This window comes from Stenella coeruleoalba (genome assembly GCF_951394435.1).
Source record: "Stenella coeruleoalba genome assembly, contig: scaffold_29, whole genome shotgun sequence".
In the NCBI taxonomy this organism is placed as follows: domain Eukaryota; kingdom Metazoa; phylum Chordata; class Mammalia; order Artiodactyla; family Delphinidae; genus Stenella; species Stenella coeruleoalba.
Window position 1 is genome coordinate 700,396 of NW_027645960.1, and position 21,048 is coordinate 721,443.

General features: G+C 44.5%; 1 protein-coding gene and 1 long non-coding RNA gene across 2 annotated transcripts in view; one reads left to right on the plus strand and one right to left on the minus strand.

Moving 5' to 3' along the window:
• The window catches only part of LOC307181435, a 2,786,049-nt gene that overhangs the window by 101,558 nt on the left and 2,663,443 nt on the right, over window positions 1-21,048 (minus strand). The gene's annotated exons all lie outside the window — the stretch shown is intronic.
• Window positions 9,948-11,083, plus strand: LOC307181437 (protein-L-isoaspartate O-methyltransferase domain-containing protein 2-like; the record flags this gene model as incomplete). Its single annotated transcript, XM_079946630.1, has 2 exons — window positions 9,948-9,978; window positions 10,292-11,083. The coding sequence occupies exon 2, from the start codon at window positions 10,322-10,324 to the stop codon at window positions 11,081-11,083; it is 762 nt and encodes a 253-aa protein (XP_079802756.1). The 5' UTR covers window positions 9,948-9,978; window positions 10,292-10,321.

Sequence of the window (21,048 nt, forward strand, 5' to 3'; positions counted from 1 at the left end):
GGGAGCCTTGTTATGCTGATGGGTGGGATGTAAATTACCAACAGACACTCAGGAGAAGTGTATGGTGTTTCCTGAAACATCTAAAAAACAAAGCAACAGAACCTAGGGCACTGCCACTTATGGTCCTATAGCTTAGGGAAATTAAAATCAAAAAGACACAGCCACCCCAAAGTTTGGGACGCCTCTGTTCACAAGAACCTCGTTTACAGTACAAGTTCAACATCGCAGAAAGTGAAAAATGGATAAAGAAGTTGTGGTATTTACTTACAAAGCAATATCACTCAGCAATGAAATCTATGTCATCAGGCCCTTAGCAGCACAATGAGTGGATTCAGGTATGATGATTCTAACTGAAATAAGTCACACAGAAAAAGAAACATCATAAGATATCAGTAATACACGGAATGGAAACTTGGCTACACAGGAACTGAATTACAGAACAGAACAGGGTCTCAAATTTAGAAAACCAACTTATGCTTGCTTAAGGGGAAAGGTGAGTTGGGGTGCTGCATAAAACCAGAGATTGAAATGAGCACAGATAAAGTTCCTTAAGCCAAATATGGAATAGACAAGAGCTACTCCTTGCTCAACGAAATGGACTCAACACCGCATATTAAACGCCTAAGAATGTACCTGACTAGTAAGTATCTTAAAACCTATGGATTGCTATGTCTCCGAAAGAGAATCAAGCATGTGTACACGGGCATAAACGCAGCAGTGATAGGATTGGAGAGGTTCGGTGAGCAAATGAAGACCCTTTGAAGTCATATTGCATGGTACCCATTCCACGGGTTTCAACTACCCAGGTTTAAGGTATTCTTCCTTCAGCTAAAACATGCATGTGGAACCCAGAGTATGATCAACCATGCGATCGCGAGACGTGTTCAAATATGTCTCAGTTTTTGTACCCTGGTACTCGGGTGCAACATTCCAGACGCTTTACTAACACTCTCCCGACTTTGAGAGTTAGTCCCTTTAACCTCCTGTTTGGCCCAGTTTGCAATTTCTGCGGAAGATGAACAGGAATAGCGAGAACCAATGAGAGGCTAGCTGGAGGTGTCTGGACGGGCAAATTTAACTCTCATTTCCCACCAGGAAGAGGAATTAACCAAAGGCTCAGCGTGCCGTGCCAGAACCAGATTAGGGCCTGAAGCCATCCTGCGGTGTTGTGGCCAGCTCAAAAGAAAGCGAGTTGAGGAAAGGAGCTCAGGGGCACTGTAATTCACAAACCTGCAGAGTTATAAATGACAGCTATCGTCCAAAAATAGACTGAAGTAAGGCTGCCAAGAGGACTTGAAAGCGGGGCAGAATTGCAGGAAACCGATTTCAGGAGGTAGACTGGAATTGCATTGAAAGCATAGGAAAAGAAGCAGAACGTCCACAATGATGCACTTGGCCAAAAAGGGCGTATGCGTTTTTTCCTGAATATATTCAGGAAAAAACGCATACGCCCTTTTTGGCCAACCAAGCAAGCTTGCAAAGGAAATCTGCACTACAATGAAGTCTCACTTCCCCCCGGTCAAAAGGGCCATCTGAAAAAAGTGTAAAATCCAGAAAGGCAGGACAGGCCATGGAGAACTGGGAGCCTTGTTATGCTGAAGGGCGGGATGTAAATTGCCAACAGACACTCGGGAGAAGTGTATGGTGTTTCCTGAAACATCTAAAAAACAAAGCAACAGAACCTAGGGCACTTCCACTTATGGTCCTATAGCTTAGGGAAATTAAAATCAAAAAGACACAGCCACCCCAAAGTTTGGAACGGCTCTGTTTACAAGAACCTCGTATACAGTACAAGTTCAACATCGCAGAAAGTGAAAAATGGATAAAGAAGTTGTGGTATTTACGTACAAAGCAATATCACTCAGCAATGAAATCTGTGTCATCAGGCCCTTAGCAGCACAATGAGTGGATTCAGGTATGATGATTCTAACTGAAATAAGTCACACAGAAAAAGAAACATCATAAGATATCAGTAATACACGGAATGTAAACTTGGCTACACAGGAACTGAATTACAGAACAGAACAGGGTCTCAAATTTAGAAAACCAACTTATTCTTGCTTAAGGGTAAAGGTGAGTTGGGGTGCTGCATAAAACCAGAGATTGAAATGAGCACAGATAAAGTTCCTTAAGCCAAATATGGAATAGACAAGAGCTACTCCTTGCTCAACGAAATGGACTCAACACCCCATATTAAACGCCTAAGAATGTACCTGACTAGTAAGTATCTTAAAACCTATGGATTGCTATGTCTCCGAAAGAGAATCAAGCATGTGTACAGGGGCATAAACGCAGCAGTGATAGGATTGGAGAGGTTCGGTGAGCAAATGAAGACCCTTTGAAGTCATATTGCATGGTACCCATTCCACGGGTTTCAACTACCCAGGTTTAAGGTATTCTTCCTTCAGCTAAAACATGCATGTGGAACCTAGAGTATGATCAACCATGTGATCGGGAGACGTGTTCAAATATGTCTCAGTTTTCCTCCCCTGGTACTCGGGTGCAACATTCCAGACGCTTTACTAACACTCTCCCCACTTGGAGAGTCAGTCCCTTTAACCTCCTGTTTGGCCCAGTTTGCAATTTCTGCGGAAGATGAACAGGAATAGCGAGAACCAATGAGAGGCTAGCTGGAGGTGTCTGGACGGGCAAATTTAACTCTCATTTCCCACCAGGAAGAGGAATTAACCAAAGGCTCAGCATGCCGGGCCGGAACCAGATTAGAGCCTGAAGCCATCCTGCGGTGTTGCGGCCAGGTCACAAGAAAGCGAGTTGAAGAAAGGAGCTCAGGGGCACTGTAATTCACAAACCTGCAGAGTTATAAATGACAGCTATCGTCCAAAAATAGACTGAAGTAAGGCTGCCAAGAGGACTTGAAAGCGGGGCAGAATTGCAGGAAACCGATTTCAGGAGGTAGACTGGAATTGCATTGAAAGCATAGGAAAAGAGGCAGAACGTCCACAATGATGCACTTGGCCAAAAAGGGCGTATGCATTTTTTCCTGAATATATTCAGGAAAAAAGGCATACGCCCTTTTTGGCCAACCAAGCAAGCTTGCAAAGGAAATCTGCACTACAATGAAGTCTCACTTCCCCCCGGTCAAAAGGGCCATCTGAAAAAAGTGTAAAATCCAGAAAGGCAGGACAGGCCATGGAGAACTGGGAGCCTTGTTATGCTGATGGGCGGGATGTAAATTGCCAACAGACACTTGGGAGAAGTGTATGGTGTTTCCTGAAACATCTAAAAAACAAAGCAACAGAGCCTAGGGCACTTCCACTTATGGTCCTATAGCTTAGGGAAATTAAAATCAAAAAGACACAGCCACCCCAAAGTTTGGGACGCCTCTGTTTACAAGAACCTCGTTTACAGTACAAGTTCAACATCGCAGAAAGTGAAAAATGGATAAAGAAGTTGTGGTATTTACTTACAAAGCAATATCACTCAGCAATGAAATCTATGTCATCAGGCCCTTAGCATCACAATGAGTGGATTCAGGTATGATGATTCTAACTGAAATAAGTCACACAGAAAAAGAAACATCATAAGATATCAGTAATACACGGAATGGAACCTTGGCTACACAGGAACTGAATTACAGAACAGAACAGGGTCTCAAATTTAGAAAACCAACTTATTCTTGCTTAAGGGTAAAGGTGAGTTGGGGTGCTGCATAAAACCAGAGATTGAAATGAGCACAGATAAAGTTCCTTAAGTCAAATATGGAATAGACAAGAGCTACTCCTTGCTCAACGAAATGGACTCAACACCCCATATTAAACGCCTAAGAATGTACCTGACTAGTAAGTATCGTAAAACCTATGGATTGCTATGTCTCCAAAAGAGAATCAAGCATGTGTACAGGGGCATAAACGCAGCAGTGATAGGATTGGAGAGGTTCGGTGAGCAAATGAAGACCCTTTGAAGTCATATTGCATGGTACCCATTCCACGGGTTTCCACTACCCAGCTTTTAGATATTTTTCCTTCAGCTAAAACATGCATGTGGAACCCAGAGTATGATCAACCATGTGATCGGGAGATGTGTTCAAATATGTCTCAGTTTTCCTCCCCTGTTACTCGGGTGCAACATTCCAGACGCTTTACTAACACTCTCCCCACTTGGAGAGTCAGTCCCTTTAACCTCCTGTTTGGCCCAGTTTGCAATTTCTGCGGAAGATGAACAGGAATAGCGAGAACCAATGAGAGGCTAGCTGGAGGTGTCTGGACGGGCAAATTTAACTCTCATTTCCCACCAGGAAGAGGAATTAAACAAAGGCTCAGCGTGCCGTGCTGGAACCAGATTAGGGCCTGAAGCCATCCTGCGGTGTTGCGGCCAGGTCACAAGAAAGCGAGTTGAAGAAAGGAGCTCAGGGGCACTGTAATTCACAAACCTGCAGAGTTATAAATGACAGCTATCGTCCAAAAATACACTGAAGTAAGGCTGCCAAGAGGACTTGAAAGCGGGGCAGAATTGCAGGAAACCGATTTCAGGAGGTAGACTGGAATTGCATTGAAAGCATAGGAAAAGAGGCAGAACGTCCACAATGATGCACTTGGCCAAAAAGGGCGTATGCGTTTTTTCCTGAATATATTCAGGAAAAAACGCATACGCCCTTTTTGGCCAACCAAGCAAGCTTGCAAAGGAAATCTGCACTACAATGAAGTCTCACTTCCCCCCGGTCAAAAGGGCCATCTGAAAAAAGTGTAAAATCCAGAAAGGCAGGACAGGCCATGGAGAACTGGGAGCCTTGTTATGCTGATGGGCGGGATGTAAATTGCCAACAACCACTCGGGAGAAGTGTATGGTGTTTCCTGAAACATCTAAAAAACAAAGCAAAAGAACCTAGGGCACTTCCACTTATGGTCCTATAGCTTAGGGAAATTAAAATCAAAAAGACACAGCCACCCCAAAGTTTGGGACGCCTCTGTTTACAAGAACCTCGTTTACAGTACAAGTTCAACATCGCAGAAAGTGAAAAATGGATAAAGAAGTTGTGGTATTTACTTACAAAGCAATATCACTCAGCAATGAAATCTGTGTCATCAGGCGCTTAGTAGCACAATGAGTGGATTCAGGTACGATGATTCTAACTGAAATAAGTCACACAGAAAAAGAAACATCATAAGATATCACTAATACACGGAATGTAAACCTGGCTACACAGGAACTGAATTCCAAAACAGAACAGGGTCGCAAATTTAGAAAACCAACTTATGCTTGCTTAAGGGGAAAGGTGAGTTGGGGTGCTGCATAAAACCAGAGATTGAAATGAGCACAGATAAAGTTCCTTAAGCCAAATATGGAATAGACAAGAGCTACTCCTTGCTCAATGAAATGGACTCAACACCCCATATTAAACGCCTAAGAATGTACCTGACTAGTAAGTATCTTAAAACCTATGGATTGCTATGTCTCCAAAAGAGAATCAAGCGTGTGTACAGGGGCATAAACGCAGCAGTGATAGGATTGGAGAGGTTCGGTGAGCAAATGAAGACCCTTTGAAGTCATATTGCATGGTACCCATTCCACGGGTCTCAACTCTCCAGGTTTAAGGTATTCTTCCTTCAGCTAAAACATGCATGTGGAACCCAGAGTATGATCAACCGTGTGAACGGGAGACGTGTTCAAATATGTCTCAGTTTTCCTCCCCTGGTACTCGGGTGCAACATTCCAGACCCTTTACTAACACTCTCCCCACTTGGAGAGTCAGTCCCTTTAACCTCCTGTTTGGCCCAGTTTGCAATTTCTGCGGAAGATGAACAGGAATAGCGAGAACCAATGAGAGACTAGCTGGAGGTGTCTGGACGGGCAAATTTAACTCTCATTTCCCACCAGGAAGAGGAAATAACCAAAGGCTCAGCGTGCCGTGCCGGAACCAGATTAGGGCCTGAAGCCATCCTGCGGTGTTGCGGCCAGCTCACAAGAAAGCGAGTTGAAGAAAGGAGCTCAGGGACACTGTAATTCACAAACCTGCAGAGTTATAAATGACAGCTATCGTCCAAAAATAGACTGAAGTAAGGCTGCCAAGAGGACTTGAAAGCAGGGCAGAATTGCAGGAAACCGATTTCAGGAGGTAGACTGGAATTGCATTGAAAGCATAGGAAAAGAGGCAGAACGTCCACAATGATGCACTTGGCCAAAAAGGGCGTATGCGTTTTTTCCTGAATATATTCAGGAAAAAACGCATACGCCCTTTTTGGCCAACCAAGCAAGCTTGCAAAGGAAATCTGCACTACAATGAAGTCTCACTTCCCCCCGGTCAAAAGGGCCATCTGAAAAAAGTGTAAAATCCAGAAAGGCAGGACAGGCCATGGAGAACTGGGAGCCTTGTTATGCTGATGGGCGGGATGTAAATTGCCAACAGACACTCGGGAGAAGTGTATGGTGTTTCCTGAAACATCTAAAAAACAAAGCAACAGAGCCTAGGGCACTTCCACTTATGGTCCTATAGCTTAGGGAAATTAAAATCAAAAAGACACAGCCACCCCAAAGTTTGGGACGCTTCTGTTTACAACAACCTCGTTTACCGTACAAGTTCAATATCACAGAAAGTGAAAAATGGATAAAGAACTTGTGGTACTTACGTACAATGAAGTATCACTCAGCAATGAAATCTATGTCATCAGGCCCGTAGCAGCATAATGAGTGGATTCAGGTACGATGATTCTAACTGAAATAAGTCACACAGAAAAAGAAACATCATAAGATATCACTAATACACGGAATGTAAACTTGGCTACACAGGAACTGAATTCCAAAACAGAACAGGGTCTCAAATTTAGAAAACCAACTTATGCTTGCTTAAGGGGAAAGGTGAGTTGGGGTGCTGCATAAAACCAGAGATTGAAATGAGCACAGATAAATTCCTTAAGTCAAATATGGAATAGACAAGAGCTACTCCTTGCTCAACGAAATGGACTCAACACCCCATATTAAACACCGAAGAATGTACCTGACTAATAAGTATCTTAAAACCTATGGATTTCTATGTCTCCAAAAGAGAATCAAGCGTGTGTACAGGGGCATAAACGCAGCAGTGATAGGATTGGAGAGGTTCGGTGAGCAAATGAAGACCCTTTGAAGACATATTGCATGGTACCCATTCCACGGGTCTCAACTCTCCAGGTTTAAGGTATTCTTCCTTCAGCTAAAACATGCATGTGGAACCCAGAGTATGATCAACCGTGTGAACGGGAGACGTGTTCAAATATGTCTCAGTTTTCCTCCCCTGGTACTCGGGTGCAACATTCCAGACGCTTTACTAACACTCTCCCCACTTGGAGAGTCAGTCCCTTTAACCTCCTGTTTGGCCCAGTTTGCAATTTCTGCGGAAGATGAACAGGAATAGCGAGAACCAATGAGAGGCTAGCTGGAGGTGTCTGGACGGGCAAATTTAACTCTCATTTCCCACCAGGAAGAGGAATTAACCAAAGGCTCAGCATGCCGGGCCGGAACCAGATTAGGGCCTGAAGCCATCCTGCGGTGTTGCGGCCAGGTCACAAGAAAGCGAGTTGAAGAAAGGAGCTCAGGGGCACTGTAATTCACAAACCTGCAGAGTTATAAATGACAGCTATCGTCCAAAAATAGACTGAAGTAAGGCTGCCAAGAGGACTTGAAAGCGGGGCAGAATTGCAGGAAACCGATTTCAGGAGGTAGACTGGAATTGCATTGAAAGCATAGGAAAAGAGGCAGAACGTCCACAATGATGCACTTGGCCAAAAAGGGCGTATGCATTTTTTCCTGAATATATTCAGGAAAAAACGCATACGCCCTTTTTGGCCAACCAAGCAAGCTTGCAAAGGAAATCTGCACTACAATGAAGTCTCACTTCCCCCCGGTCAAAAGGGCCATCTGAAAAAAGTGTAAAATCCAGAAAGGCAGGACAGGCCATGGAGAACTGGGAGCCTTGTTATGCTGATGGGCGGGATGTAAATTGCCAACAGACACTCGGGAGAAGTGTATGGTGTTTCCTGAAACATCTAAAAAACAAAGCAACAGAGCCTAGGGCACTTCCACTTATGGTCCTATAGCTTAGGGAAATTAAAATCAAAAAGACACAGCCACCCCAAAGTTTGGGACGCCTCTGTTTACAAGCACCTCGTTTACAGTACAAGTTCAACATCGCAGAAAGTGAAAAATGGATAAAGAAGTTGTGGTATTTACTTACAAAGCAATATCACTCAGCAATGAAATCTATGTCATCAGGCCCGTAGCAGCATAATGAGTGGATTCAGGTACGATGATTCTAACTGAAATAAGTCACACAGAAAAAGAAACATCATAAGATATCAGTAATACACGGAATGGAAACTTGGCTACACAGGAACTGAATTACAGAACAGAACAGGGTCTCAAATTTAGAAAACTAACTTATGCTTGCTTAAGGGTAAAGGTGAGTTGGGGTGCTGCATAAAACCAGAGATTGAAATGAGCACAGATAAAGTTCCTTAAGCCAAATATGGAATAGACAAGAGCTACTCCTTGCTCAACGAAATGGACTCAACACCCCATATTAAACGCCTAAGAATGTTCCTGACTAGTAAGTATCTTAAAACCTATGGATTGCTATGTCTCCGAAAGAGAATCAAGCATGTGTACAGGGGCATAAACGCAGCAGTGATAGGATTGGAGAGGTTCGGTGAGCAAATGAAGACCCTTTGAAGTCATATTGCATGGTACCCATTACACGGGTCTCAACTCTCCAGGTTTAAGGTATTCTTCCTTCAGCTAAAACATGCATGTGGAACCCAAGTATGATCAACCATGTGAACGGGAGACGTGTTCAAATATGTCTCAGTTTTCCTCCCCTGGTGCTCGGGTGCAACATTCCAGACGCTTTACTAACACTCTCCCCATTTGGAGAGTCAGCACCTTTAACCTCCTGTTTGGCCCAGTTTGCAATTTCTGCGGAAGATGAACAGGAATAGCGAGAACCAATGAGAGGCTAGCTGGAGGTGTCTGGACGGGCCAATTGAACTCTCATTTCCCACCAGGAAGAGGAATTAACCAAAGGCTCAGTGTGCCGTTCCGAAACCAGATTAGGGCCTGAAGCCATCCTGCGGTGTTGCGGCCAGGTCACAAGAAAGCGAGTTGAAGAAAGGAGCTCAGGGGCACTGTAATTCACAAACCTGCAGAGTTATAAATGACAGCAATCGTCCAAAAATAGACTGAAGTAAGCCTGCCAAGAGGACTTGAAAGCGGGGCAGAATTGCAGGAAACTGATTTCAGGAGGTAGACTGGAATTGCATTGAAAGCATAGGAAAAGAGGCAGAACGTCCACAATGATGCACTTGGCCAAAAAGGCCGTATGCGTTTTTTCCTGAATATATTCAGGAAAAAACGCATACGCCCTTTTTGGCCAACCAAGCAAGCTTGCAAAGGAAATCTGCACTACAATGAAGTCTCACTTCCCCCCGGTCAAAAGGGCCATCTGAAAAAAGTGTAAAATCCAGAAAGGCAGGACAGGCCATGGAGAACTGGGAGCCTTGTTATGCTGAAGGGCGGGATGTAAATTGCCAAAAACCACTCGGGAGAAGTGTATGGTGTTTCCTGAAACATCTAAAAAACAAAGCAACAGAACCTAGGGCACTTCCACTTATGGTCCTATAGCTTAGGGAATTTAAAATCAAAAAGACACAGCCACCCCAAAGTTTGGAACGGCTCTGTTTACAAGAACCTCGTTTACAGTACAAGTTCAACATCGCAGAAAGTGAAAAATGGATAAAAAAGTTGTGGTATTTACTTACAAAGCAATATCACTCAGCAATGAAATCTGTGTCATCAGGCCCTTAGCAGCACAATGAGTGGATTCAGGTATGATGATTCTAACTGAAATAAGTCACACAGAAAAAGAAACATCATAAGATATCAGTAGGGTGGAGGTCGGGGCTGCGTAGTGGGAGGCGGTCTGGCGAGTGGCGCCGGAAGAGCTGCAGGTGCGGCTCAGCGGCCGATTCCGCGGGCCCGCCGAGCCAGGAGGTACTGAGCCCCCGCCGCCGCCGCCGCCGCCCTCGGCCCGGCCTGCAGCGGGGTATGGGGGCGGTGCGGCCCCTCGGCCCCCTCCCCCTCTCTCCCTCCTCTCCACCCCTCCCCTTCCCGTGGTCCCGGGCTCCCAGACCCTCCCCCAGGGCCGCATTCTCCTCTCCCCGTCTTCCTGTCCTCTTCCGCTGTCCTCTCGTTCCCCACCCCCAAGCATAAACACCCCTCCGTGTCCCAGGCGTCTCCCGTCGCCCCTCCCCCCTCCCCGGGGGTCCGCCCTCCAGCGTTCCGGGGGTTCCCGAGGTCTCTCCAGCGGCAGCTTTCTGTAAGCGCGGTCCCGAAGATGGGAGGCGCGGTGAGTGCTGGTGAAGACAACGACGAGCTGATAGACCATCTGAAGGCGGCGCAGTACATCCGCTCCGAGCTGGTGGAGCAGGCCTTCCGAGCTGTTGACCGCGCCGACTATTACCTCGAGGAGTTTAAGGAGAACGCGTACAAGGACCTGGCGTGGAAGCACGGGAACATCCACCTCTCTGCTCCGTGCATCTATTCGGAGGTGATGGAGGCCCTGGACCTGCAGCCTGGCCTTTCCTTCCTGAACCTGGGCAGCGGCACCGGCTACCTCAGCTCCATGGTGGGGCTCATCCTCGGTCCTTTTGGTGTGAACCACGGGGTGGAACTCCATTCAGATGTGACAGAGTATGCGAAGCAGAAGCTGGACTTTTTCATCAGGACGAGTGACAGCTTCGACAAGTTTGACTTCTGCGAGCCCTCCTTCGTCACCAGCAATTGCCTGGAGATCTCTCCAGGCTGCTCTCAGTATGACCGGGTGTACTGCGGGGCAGGCGTGCAGAAGCAGCACGAGGGGTACATGAAGAGCCTCCTCAAAGTCGGGGGCGTCCTGGTCATGCCGCTGGAAGAGAAGTTGACTAAGATAACTCGGACGGGTCCTTCCGCCTGGGAAACCAAAAAGATTCTGGCTGTGTCTTTTGCTCCACTCGTCCAGCCCTGCCAGTCGGAGTCAGGAGAATCACGACTTGTCCACACCCCTGGCGGTTCGCAGCCTCCAGGACCTGGCGCGCATTGCCATCCGGGGCACCATTAAGAAGGTCATCCACCAGGAAGCTGTGAACAAAAACGGGAACGGACTGAAGAACACTCCCAGGTTTAAACGGAGGAGAGTTCGCCGCCGCTGAATGGAAACGATTGTCTTTTTGGACAAAGAGGTGTTTGCCAGTCGGCTCTCCAACCCCTCTGATGACACCAGCTGCGGAGACCTGGAAGACGAGCGGCAAGAAGAAGAGGTGACAACCCCGCCGGACACCAAGCCCGAGCCCCCGGTGAACTTCCTGCGTGAGAAGGTCCTGAGCCTCCCTCTGCCAGATCCCCTGAAGTACTACCTGCTTTATTACAGAGAAAAGTAAGTCTGTGGTCCAGGGGAGGAGGCCAAGCCTTCCTGGAGGGCTGCCCGCAGCAGGTGCACTGGAGGAGGAAGGGGCTCCCGCTCTGCATCTCGTCTTCTCGTCTGTCCTTGACTGTCCTGTAGAGTTTTCATCCAGTCATCTGATTTCTGTAAACATAGTCTGACAAACATAAGGTGCAAGGGGGAATGTCTCAAAAGGGCGAGAGTCTCCTGGAGGAGGGGTTGACTTCACACTCTCAGGAAATGCTGAGGTCTACACGTGGAGGTGGCCTGGAGACCGTTTCTTACACAAGGTACACGTGTCTGCATCAGAAAGGAAAACTGAAGTTGAAATTAATCTGTGTTTCTTATAAAAGGTGAGACAAAAAGCACAAGTTGCTAAGTGTATGAAATCTTTTCTGAGTGGGACACGCCTATGTGCAAGTTTGAATTTTACGGAATCAACCTCTTAATTACTGGCACCGAGTAATTAAAGATTTATTAAAAGATTAATTTAAAAGATTTAACTAAATGTTTTAGTTATTTGGAACGTGGATACTTGATTGAAAAGCCCTCTCTTATTTTAAGTAAATTAATTACATCTTACGTGAGTTGTCAATTGTAATTTTAAAAAACAAAAATTGTGATGGGGAGAGGAATGAACGTATCAGATTGCCAGGTGTCTTTGTGGAATTGCAAAAGAATTCCAAGGCATTTTTTTCTGACACCTTTTGTTACCTTTAAAGTAACCAACATTGAGTAATCCCGTCAAAGAAAGTCCTGAAGAATGAAACAAGTGTTGTGTGTAAGTAATGAGCTGCATTACTTTTGCCCCAGAGACAGAGAGTACTGTTGACTCAACTTTAAATACAGTCAACGGTGTCTAAGGCTCAGTCCTCAGAGCAGGTGGGAAGTACTGGCTGCAGGAAATGGATTGGGGACGGTGTAGACGGCCTGTGGGTTGGTGTTTTGTTTTTTTTTTCAGTTGGCTATTGTTCTGTAATCACATAACAGTACTGATTCATAGATTTTATCTTTTATAATTCTGGAGAAAAATATTTGTTAGTTTTGTAATTTTTCCTAAGAACAAACGCGTGTTTGGTACATTGCATTAGAACAGTTTCACTCAAGTTTGACTTGTGGAATCCATCTTCTCCAGCGCTGTGTGTTGAGAGCTTCCTGTCTTATTAAGTCGTGGGTCTAGAAGAAGAGGCCGTCCTTTTAGTTAGGTGGCAGGATGTTTACAAGTGACACTGCTTCTTCCAAAACATTGGTTCTTTTCAGACTTTTCAGTTTTAACCAAAGTTAAACCCCAAATCAGAGTCATCCAGATTTTATGATTCATTTGATCTCTCAGCCTCTCAGGAGTTGCTGGATTTCAGTGTCTTTGTGGTTTTACCAGCTTCGCGGAGTTCTGGTTATTTTGTTTTGCCATTTATGCTTTTTTAAAGTAACTGAGTCATTTTATCACAGAACACTGCATGCACACATAGCTGGGAAAGCGGGTGTATTGCCCTAAATGGGTACCATTAAGCTGTTGTAAAGAAGGGTTTCTTCATAGTCGTGTTTACCTGCCTTTAACTGAACGTCAAGCCTCATTGTCTCAGAGAGAAAAGCATGAGTCACGTTTACTTGCTAAGACTTCGGTTTGCAGATCTTGTTGACGTCATTCTAATTGATTTGTAGAGACCTCTGCAACACGTGGACGTTTTTGGACATGATATCTGAAATATTTTATATTAGGTGGCTTGACTAAATGTTTTTCTGTAATTGTATATGGATTTCCTTTTTTTTCAACCACATTTGCCTTTATGCTAGATTGTAGAAAGTCTTTGCGAGGCATAAGACATGTTTTCCCCTATGTATGTTAAACCTTTCCTAACATTTTGTATTTACATGTTGGTTTGTGACTTTTAAACCAGAATTTGGTTACAAGATATATATATATACATATTGAATATAATATATGTGAAATAATTTGGTATTGATCTATCTAATAAATATAAAGGAGAATCATCAGTGAGTTTCCCTGTGTGTCAGCACCTTTCTCCGGAGTCAGTATGAGACACTACTTTCTGTTTTCAGACAGATGACTTATATATATAGTCTGTGTTGTCTGCAAGCTCTGTATTGTAAACCACATTCTAGACAATGGCTGACATTTGTGTTTCGATTAGTCTGTATTTTTATATGTGACTTTCGTCTTGCAAGTAGTGCAGCCATAGACATGTGCAAAACAAGCAACAAATGTATAATATTAAGCACATAAGAAAGAAGCCAGCTGCGTATTTAAAAGTATTTTTGCCCATCTGGAACTTTCAGGGGATTAAGGCGAGAAATATGAAACAAAGGTTTTGATGAACTGATACACAATCGATACCAATAAAGGTAGTTACGGCAAAAAAAAAAAAAAAGATATCAGTAATACACGGAATGTAAACTTGGCTACACAGGAACTGAATTACAGAACAGAACAGGGTCTCAAATTTAGAAAACCAACTTATGCTTGCTTAAGGGGAAAGGTGAGTTGGGGTGCTGCATAAAACCAGATTGAAATGAGCACAGATAAAGTTCCTTAAGCCAAATATGGAATAGACAAGAGCTACTCCTTGCTCAACGAAATGGACTCAACACCGCATATTAAACGCCTAAGAATGTACCTGACTAGTAAGTATCTTAAAACCTATGGATTGCTATGTCTCCGAAAGAGAATCAAGCATGTGTACAGGGGCATAAACGCAGCAGTGATAGGATTGGAGAGGTTCGGTGAGCAAATGAAGACCCTTTGAAGTCATATTGCATGGTACCCATTCCACGGGTTTCAACTACCCAGGTTTAAGGTATTCTTCCTTCAGCTAAAACATGCATGTGGAACCTAGAGTATGATCAACCATGTGATTGGGAGACGTGTTCAAATATGTCTCAGTTTTCGTACCCTGGTACTCGGGTGCAACATTCCAGACGCTTTACTAACACTCTCCCGACTTAGAGAGTCAGTCCCTTTAACCTCCTGTTTGGCACAGTTTGCAATTTCTGCGGAAGATGAACAGGAATAGCGAGAACCAATGAGAGACTAGCTGGAGGTGTCTGGACGGGCAAATATAACTCTCATTTCCCACCAGGAAGAGGAATTAACCAAAGGCTCAGCGTGCCGTGCCGGAACCAGATTAGGGCCTGAAGCCATCCTGCCGTGTTTCGGCCAGCTCACAAGAAAGCGAGTTGAAGAAAGGAGCTCAGGGGCACTGTAATTCACAAACCTGCAGAGTTATAAATGACAGCTATCGTCCAAAAATAGACTGAAGTAAGGCTGCCAAGAGGACTTGAAAGCGGGGCAGAATTGCAGGAAACCGATTTCAGGAGGTAGACTGGAATTGCATTGAAAGCATAGGAAAAGAGGCAGAACGTCCACAATGATGCACTTGGCCAAAAAGGGCGTATGCGTTTTTTCCTGAATATATTCAGGAAAAAACGCATACGCCCTTTTTGGCCAACCAAGCAAGCTTGCAAAGGAAATCTGCACTACAATGAAGTCTCACTTCCCCCCGGTCAAAAGGGCCATCTGAAAAAAGTGTAAAATCCAGAAAGGCAGGACAGGCCATGGAGAACTGGGAGCCTTGTTATGCTGATGGGTGGGATGTAAATTACCAACAGACACTCAGGAGAAGTGTATGGTGTTTCCTGAAACATCTAAAAAACAAAGCAACAGAGACTAGGGCACTGCCACTTATGGTCCTATAGCTTAGGGAAATTAAAATCAAAAAGACACAGCCACCCCAAAGTTTGGGACGCCTCTGTTTACAAGAACCTCGTTTACAGTACAAGTTCAACATCGCAGAAAGTGAAAAATGGATAAAGAAGTTGTGGTATTTACTTACAAAGCAATATCACTCAGCAATGAAATCTATGTCATCAGGCCCTTAGCAGCACAATGAGTGGATTCAGGTATGATGATTCTAACTGAAATAAGTCACACAGAAAAAGAAACATCATAAGATATCAGTAATACACGGAATGGAAACTTGGCTACACAGGAACTGAATTACAGAACAGAACAGGGTCTCAAATTTAGAAAACCAACTTATGCTTGCTTAAGGGGAAAGGTGAGTTGGGGTGCTGCATAAAACCAGAGATTGAAATGAGCACAGATAAAGTTCCTTAAGCCAAATATGGAATAGACAAGAGCTACTCCTTGCTCAACGAAATGGACTCAACACCGCATATTAAACGCCTAAGAATGTACCTGACTAGTAAGTATCTTAAAACCTATGGATTGCTATGTCTCCGAAAGAGAATCAAGCATGTGTACAGGGGCATAAACGCAGCAGTGATAGGATTGGAGATGTTCGGTGAGCAAATGAAGACCCTTTGAAGTCATATTGCATGGTACCCATTACACGGGTCTCAACTCTCCAGGTTTAAGGTATTCTTCCTTCAGCTAAAACATGCATGTGGAACCCAAGTATGATCAACCATGTGAACGGGAGACGTGTTCAAATATGTCTCAGTTTTCCTCCCCTGGTACTCGGGTGCAACATTCCAGACGCTTTACTAACACTCTCCCCACTTGGAGAGACAGTCCCTTTAACCTCCTGTTTGGCGCAGTTTCCAATTTCTGTGGAAGATGAACAGGCATAGCGAGAACCAATGAGAGGCTAGCTGGAGGTGTCTGGACGGGCAAATTTAACTCTCATTTCCCACCAGGAAGAGGAAATAACCAAAGGCTCAGCGTGCCGTGCCGGAACCAGATTAGGGCCTGAAGCCATCCAGCGGTGTTGCGGCCAGCTCAAAAGAAAGCGAGGTGAAGAAAGGAGCTCAGGGGCACTGTAATTCACAAACATGCAGAGTTATAAATGACAGCTATCGTCCAAAAATAGACTGAAGTAAGGCTGCCAAGAGGACTTGAAAGCGGGGCAGAATTGCAGGAAACCGATTTCAGGAGGTAGACTGGAATTGCATTGAAAGCATAGGAAAAGAGGCAGAACGTCCACAATGATGCACTTGGCCAAACAGGGCGTATGCGTTTTTTCCTGAATATATTCAGGAAAAAACGCATACGCCCTTTTTGGCCAACCAAGCAAGCTTGCAAAGGAAATCTGCACTACAATGAAGTCTCACTTCCCCCCGGTCAAAAGGGCCATCTGAAAAAAGTGTAAAATCCAGAAAGGCAGGACAGGCCATGGAGAACTGGGAGCCTTGTTATGCTGAAGGGCGGGATGTAAATTGCCAACAACCGCTCGGGAGAAGTGTATGGTGTTTCCTGAAACATCTAAAAAACAAAGCAACAGAGCCTAGGGCACTTCCACTTATGGTCCTATATCTTAGGGAATTTAAAATCAAAAAGACACAGCCACCCCAAAGTTTGGAACGGCTCTGTTTACAAGAACCTCCTTTACAGTACAAGTTCAACATCGCAGAAAGTGAAAAATGGATAAAAAAGTTGTGGTATTTACTTACAAAGCAATATCACTCAGCAATGATCTCTGTGTCATCAGGCCCTTTGAAGCACAATGAGTGGATTCAGGTATGATGATTCTAACTGAAATAAGTCACACAGAAAAAGAAACATCATAAGATATCAGTAATACACGGAATGTAAACTTGGCTACACAGGAACTGAATTACAGAACAGAACAGGGTCTCAAATTTAGAAAACCAACTTATGCTTGCTTAAGGGTAAAGGTGAGTTGGGGTGCTGCATAAAACCAGAGATTGAAATGAGCACAGATAAAGTTCCTTAAGCCAAATATGGAATAGACAAGAGCTACTCCTTGCTCAAAGAAATGGACTCAACACCGCATATTAAATGCCTAAGAATGTACCTGACTAGTAAGTATCTTAAAACCTAGGGATTGCTATGTCTCCGAAAGAGAATCAAGCATGTGTACAGGGGCATAAACGCAGCAGTGATAGGATTGGAGAGGTTCGGTGAGCAAATGAAGACCCTTTGAAGTCATATTGCATGGTACCCATTCCACGGGTTTCAACTACCCAGGTTTAAGGTATTCTTCCTTCAGCTAAAATCTGCATGTGGAACCTAGAGTATGATCAACCAAGTGATCGGGAGACGTGTTCAAATATGTCTCAGTTATCCTCCCCTGGTATTCGGGTGCAACATTCCAGACGCTTTACTAACACTCTCCCCACTTGGAGATTCAGTCCCTTTAACCTCCTGTTTGGCCCAGTTTGCAATTTCTGCGGAAGATGAACAGGAATAGTGAGAACGAATGAGAGGCTAGCTGCAGGTGTCTGGACGGGCAAATTAAACTCTCATTTCCCACCAGGAAGAGGAATTAACCAAAGGCTCAGCATGCCGGGCCGGAACCAGATTAGGGCCTGAAGCCATCCTGCGGTGTTGCGGCCAGGTCACAAGAAAGCGAGTTGAAGAAAGGAGCTCAGGGGCACTGTAATTCACAAACCTGCAGAGTTATAAATGACAGCTATCGTCCAAAAATAGACTGAAGTAAGGCTGCCAAGAGGACTTGAAAGCGGGGCAGAATTGCAGGAAACCGATTTCAGGAGGTAGACTGGAATTGCATTGAAAGCATAGGAAAAGAGGCAGAACGTCCACAATGATGCACTTGACCAAAAAGGGCGTATGCGTTTTTTCCTGAATATATTCAGGAAAAAACGCATACGCCCTTTTTGGCCAACCAAGCAAGCTTGCAAAGGAAATCTGCACTACAATGAAGTCTCACTTCCCCCCGGTCAAAAGGGCCATCTGAAAAAAGTGTAAAATCCAGAAAGGCAGGACAGGCCATGGAGAACTGGGAGCCTTGTTATGCTGATGGGTGGGATGTAAATTACCAACAGACACTCAGGAGAAGTGTATGGTGTTTCCTGAAACATCTAAAAAACAAAGCAACAGAACCTAGGGCACTGCCACTTATGGTCCTATAGCTTAGGGAAATTAAAATCAAAAAGACACAGCCACCCCAAAGTTTGGGACGCCTCTGTTCACAAGAACCTCGTTTACAGTACAAGTTCAACATCGCAGAAAGTGAAAAATGGATAAAGAAGTTGTGGTATTTACTTACAAAGCAATATCACTCAGCAATGAAATCTATGTCATCAGGCCCTTAGCAGCACAATGAGTGGATTCAGGTATGATGATTCTAACTGAAATAAGTCACACAGAAAAAGAAACATCATAAGATATCAGTAATACACGGAATGGAAACTTGGCTACACAGGAACTGAATTACAGAACAGAACAGGGTCTCAAATTTAGAAAACCAACTTATGCTTGCTTAAGGGGAAAGGTGAGTTGGGGTGCTGCATAAAACCAGAGATTGAAATGAGCACAGATAAAGTTCCTTAAGCCAAATATGGAATAGACAAGAGCTACTCCTTGCTCAACGAAATGGACTCAACACCGCATATTAAACGCCTAAGAATGTACCTGACTAGTAAGTATCTTAAAACCTATGGATTGCTATGTCTCCGAAAGAGAATCAAGCATGTGTACAGGGGCATAAACGCAGCAGTGATAGGATTGGAGAGGTTCGTGAGCAAATGAAGACCCTTTGAAGTCATATTGCATGGTACCCATTCCACGGGTTTCAACTACCCAGGTTTAAGGTATTCTTCCTTCAGCTAAAACATGCATGTGGAACCTACAGTATGATCAACCATGTGATCGGGAGACGTGTTCAAATATGTCTCAGTTTTCATACCCTGGTACTCGGGTGCAACATTCCAGACGCTTTACTAACACTCTCCCCACTTGGAGAGTCAGTCCCTTTAACCTCCTGTTTGGCCCAGTTTGCAATTTCTGTGGAAGATGAACAGGAATAGCGAGAACCAATGAGAGACTAGCTGGAGGTGTCTGGACGGGCAAATTTAACTCTCATTTCCCACCAGGAAGAGGAAATAACCAAAGGCTCAGCGTGCCGTGCTGGAACCAGATTAGGGCCTGAAGCCATTCTGCGGTGTTGCGGCCAGGTCACAAGAAAGCGAGTTGAAGAAAGGAGCTCAGGGGCACTGTAATTCACAAACCTGCAGAGTTATAAATGACAGCTATCGTCCAAAAATAGACTGAAGTAAGGCTGCCAAGAGGACTTGAAAGCGGGGCAGAATTGCAGGAAACCGATTTCAGGAGGTAGACTGGAATTGCATTGAAAGCATAGGAAAAGAGGCAGAACGTCCACAATGATGCACTTGGCCAAAAAGGGCGTATGCGTTTTTTCCTGAATATATTCAGGAAAAAACGCATACGCCCTTTTTGGCCAACCAAGCAAGCTTGCAAAGGAAATCTGCACTACAATGAAGTCTCACTTCCCCCCGGTCAAAAGGGCCATCTGAAAAAAGTGTAAAATCCAGAAAGGCAGGACAGGCCATGGAGAACTGGGAGCCTTGTTATGCTGATGGGCGGGATGTAAATTGCCAACAACCACTCGGGAGAAGTGTATGGTGTTTCCTGAAACATCTAAAAAACAAAGCAACAGAACCTAGGGCACTTCCACTTATGGTCCTATAGCTTAGGGAAATTAAAATCAAAAAGACACAGCCACCCCAAAGTTTGGAACGGCTCTGTTTACAAGAACCTCGTTTACAGTACAAGTTCAACATCGCAGAAAGTGAAAAATGGGTAAAGAAGTTGTGGTATTTACTTACAAAGCAATATCACTCAGCAATGAAATCTGTGTCATCAGGCCCTTAGCAGCACAATGAGTGGATTCAGGTATGATGATTCTAACTGAAATAAGTCACACAGAAAAAGAAACATCATAAGATATCAGTAATACACGGAATGTAAACTTGGCTACACAGGAACTGAATTACAGAACAGAACAGGGTCTCAAATTTAGAAAACCAACTTATGCTTGTTTAAGGGTAAAGGTGAGTTGGGGTGCTGCATAAAACCAGAGATTGAAATGAGCACAGATAAAGTTCCTTAAGCCAAATATGGAATAGACAAGAGCTACTCCTTGCTCAACGAAATGAACTCAACACCCCATATTAAACGCCTAAGAATGTACCTGACTAGTAAGTATCTTAAAACCTATGGATTGCTATGTCTCCGAAAGAGAATCAAGCATGTGTACAGGGGCATAAACGCAGCAGTGATAGGATTGGAGAGGTTCGTGAGCAAATGAAGAACCTTTGAAATCATATTGCATGGTACCCATTCCACGGGTTTCAACTACCCAGGTTTTAGGTATTCTTCCTTCAGCTAAAACATGCATGTGGAACCTAGAGTATGATCAACCATGTGATCGGGAGATGTGTTCAAATATGTCCCAGTTTTCGTACCCTGGTACTCGGGTGCAACATTCCAGACGCTTTACTAACACTCTCCCGACTTGGAGAGTCAGTCCCTTTAACCTGTTTGGCCCAGTTTGCAATTTCTGCGGAAGATGAACAGGAATAGCGAGAACCAATGAGAGGCTAGCTGGAGGTGTCTGGACGGGCAAATTTAACTCTCATTTCCCACCAGGAAGAGGAATTAACCAAAGGCTCAGCGTGCCGTGCCGGAACCATATTAGGGCCTGAAGACATCCTGCAGTGTTGCGGCCAGCTCAAAAGAAAGCGAGTTGAAGAAAGGAGCTCAGGGGCACTGTAATTCACAAACCTGCAGAGTTATAAATGACAGCTATCGTCCAAAAATAGACTGAAGTAAGGCTGCCAAGAGGACTTGAAAGCGGGGCAGAATTGCAGGAAACCGATTT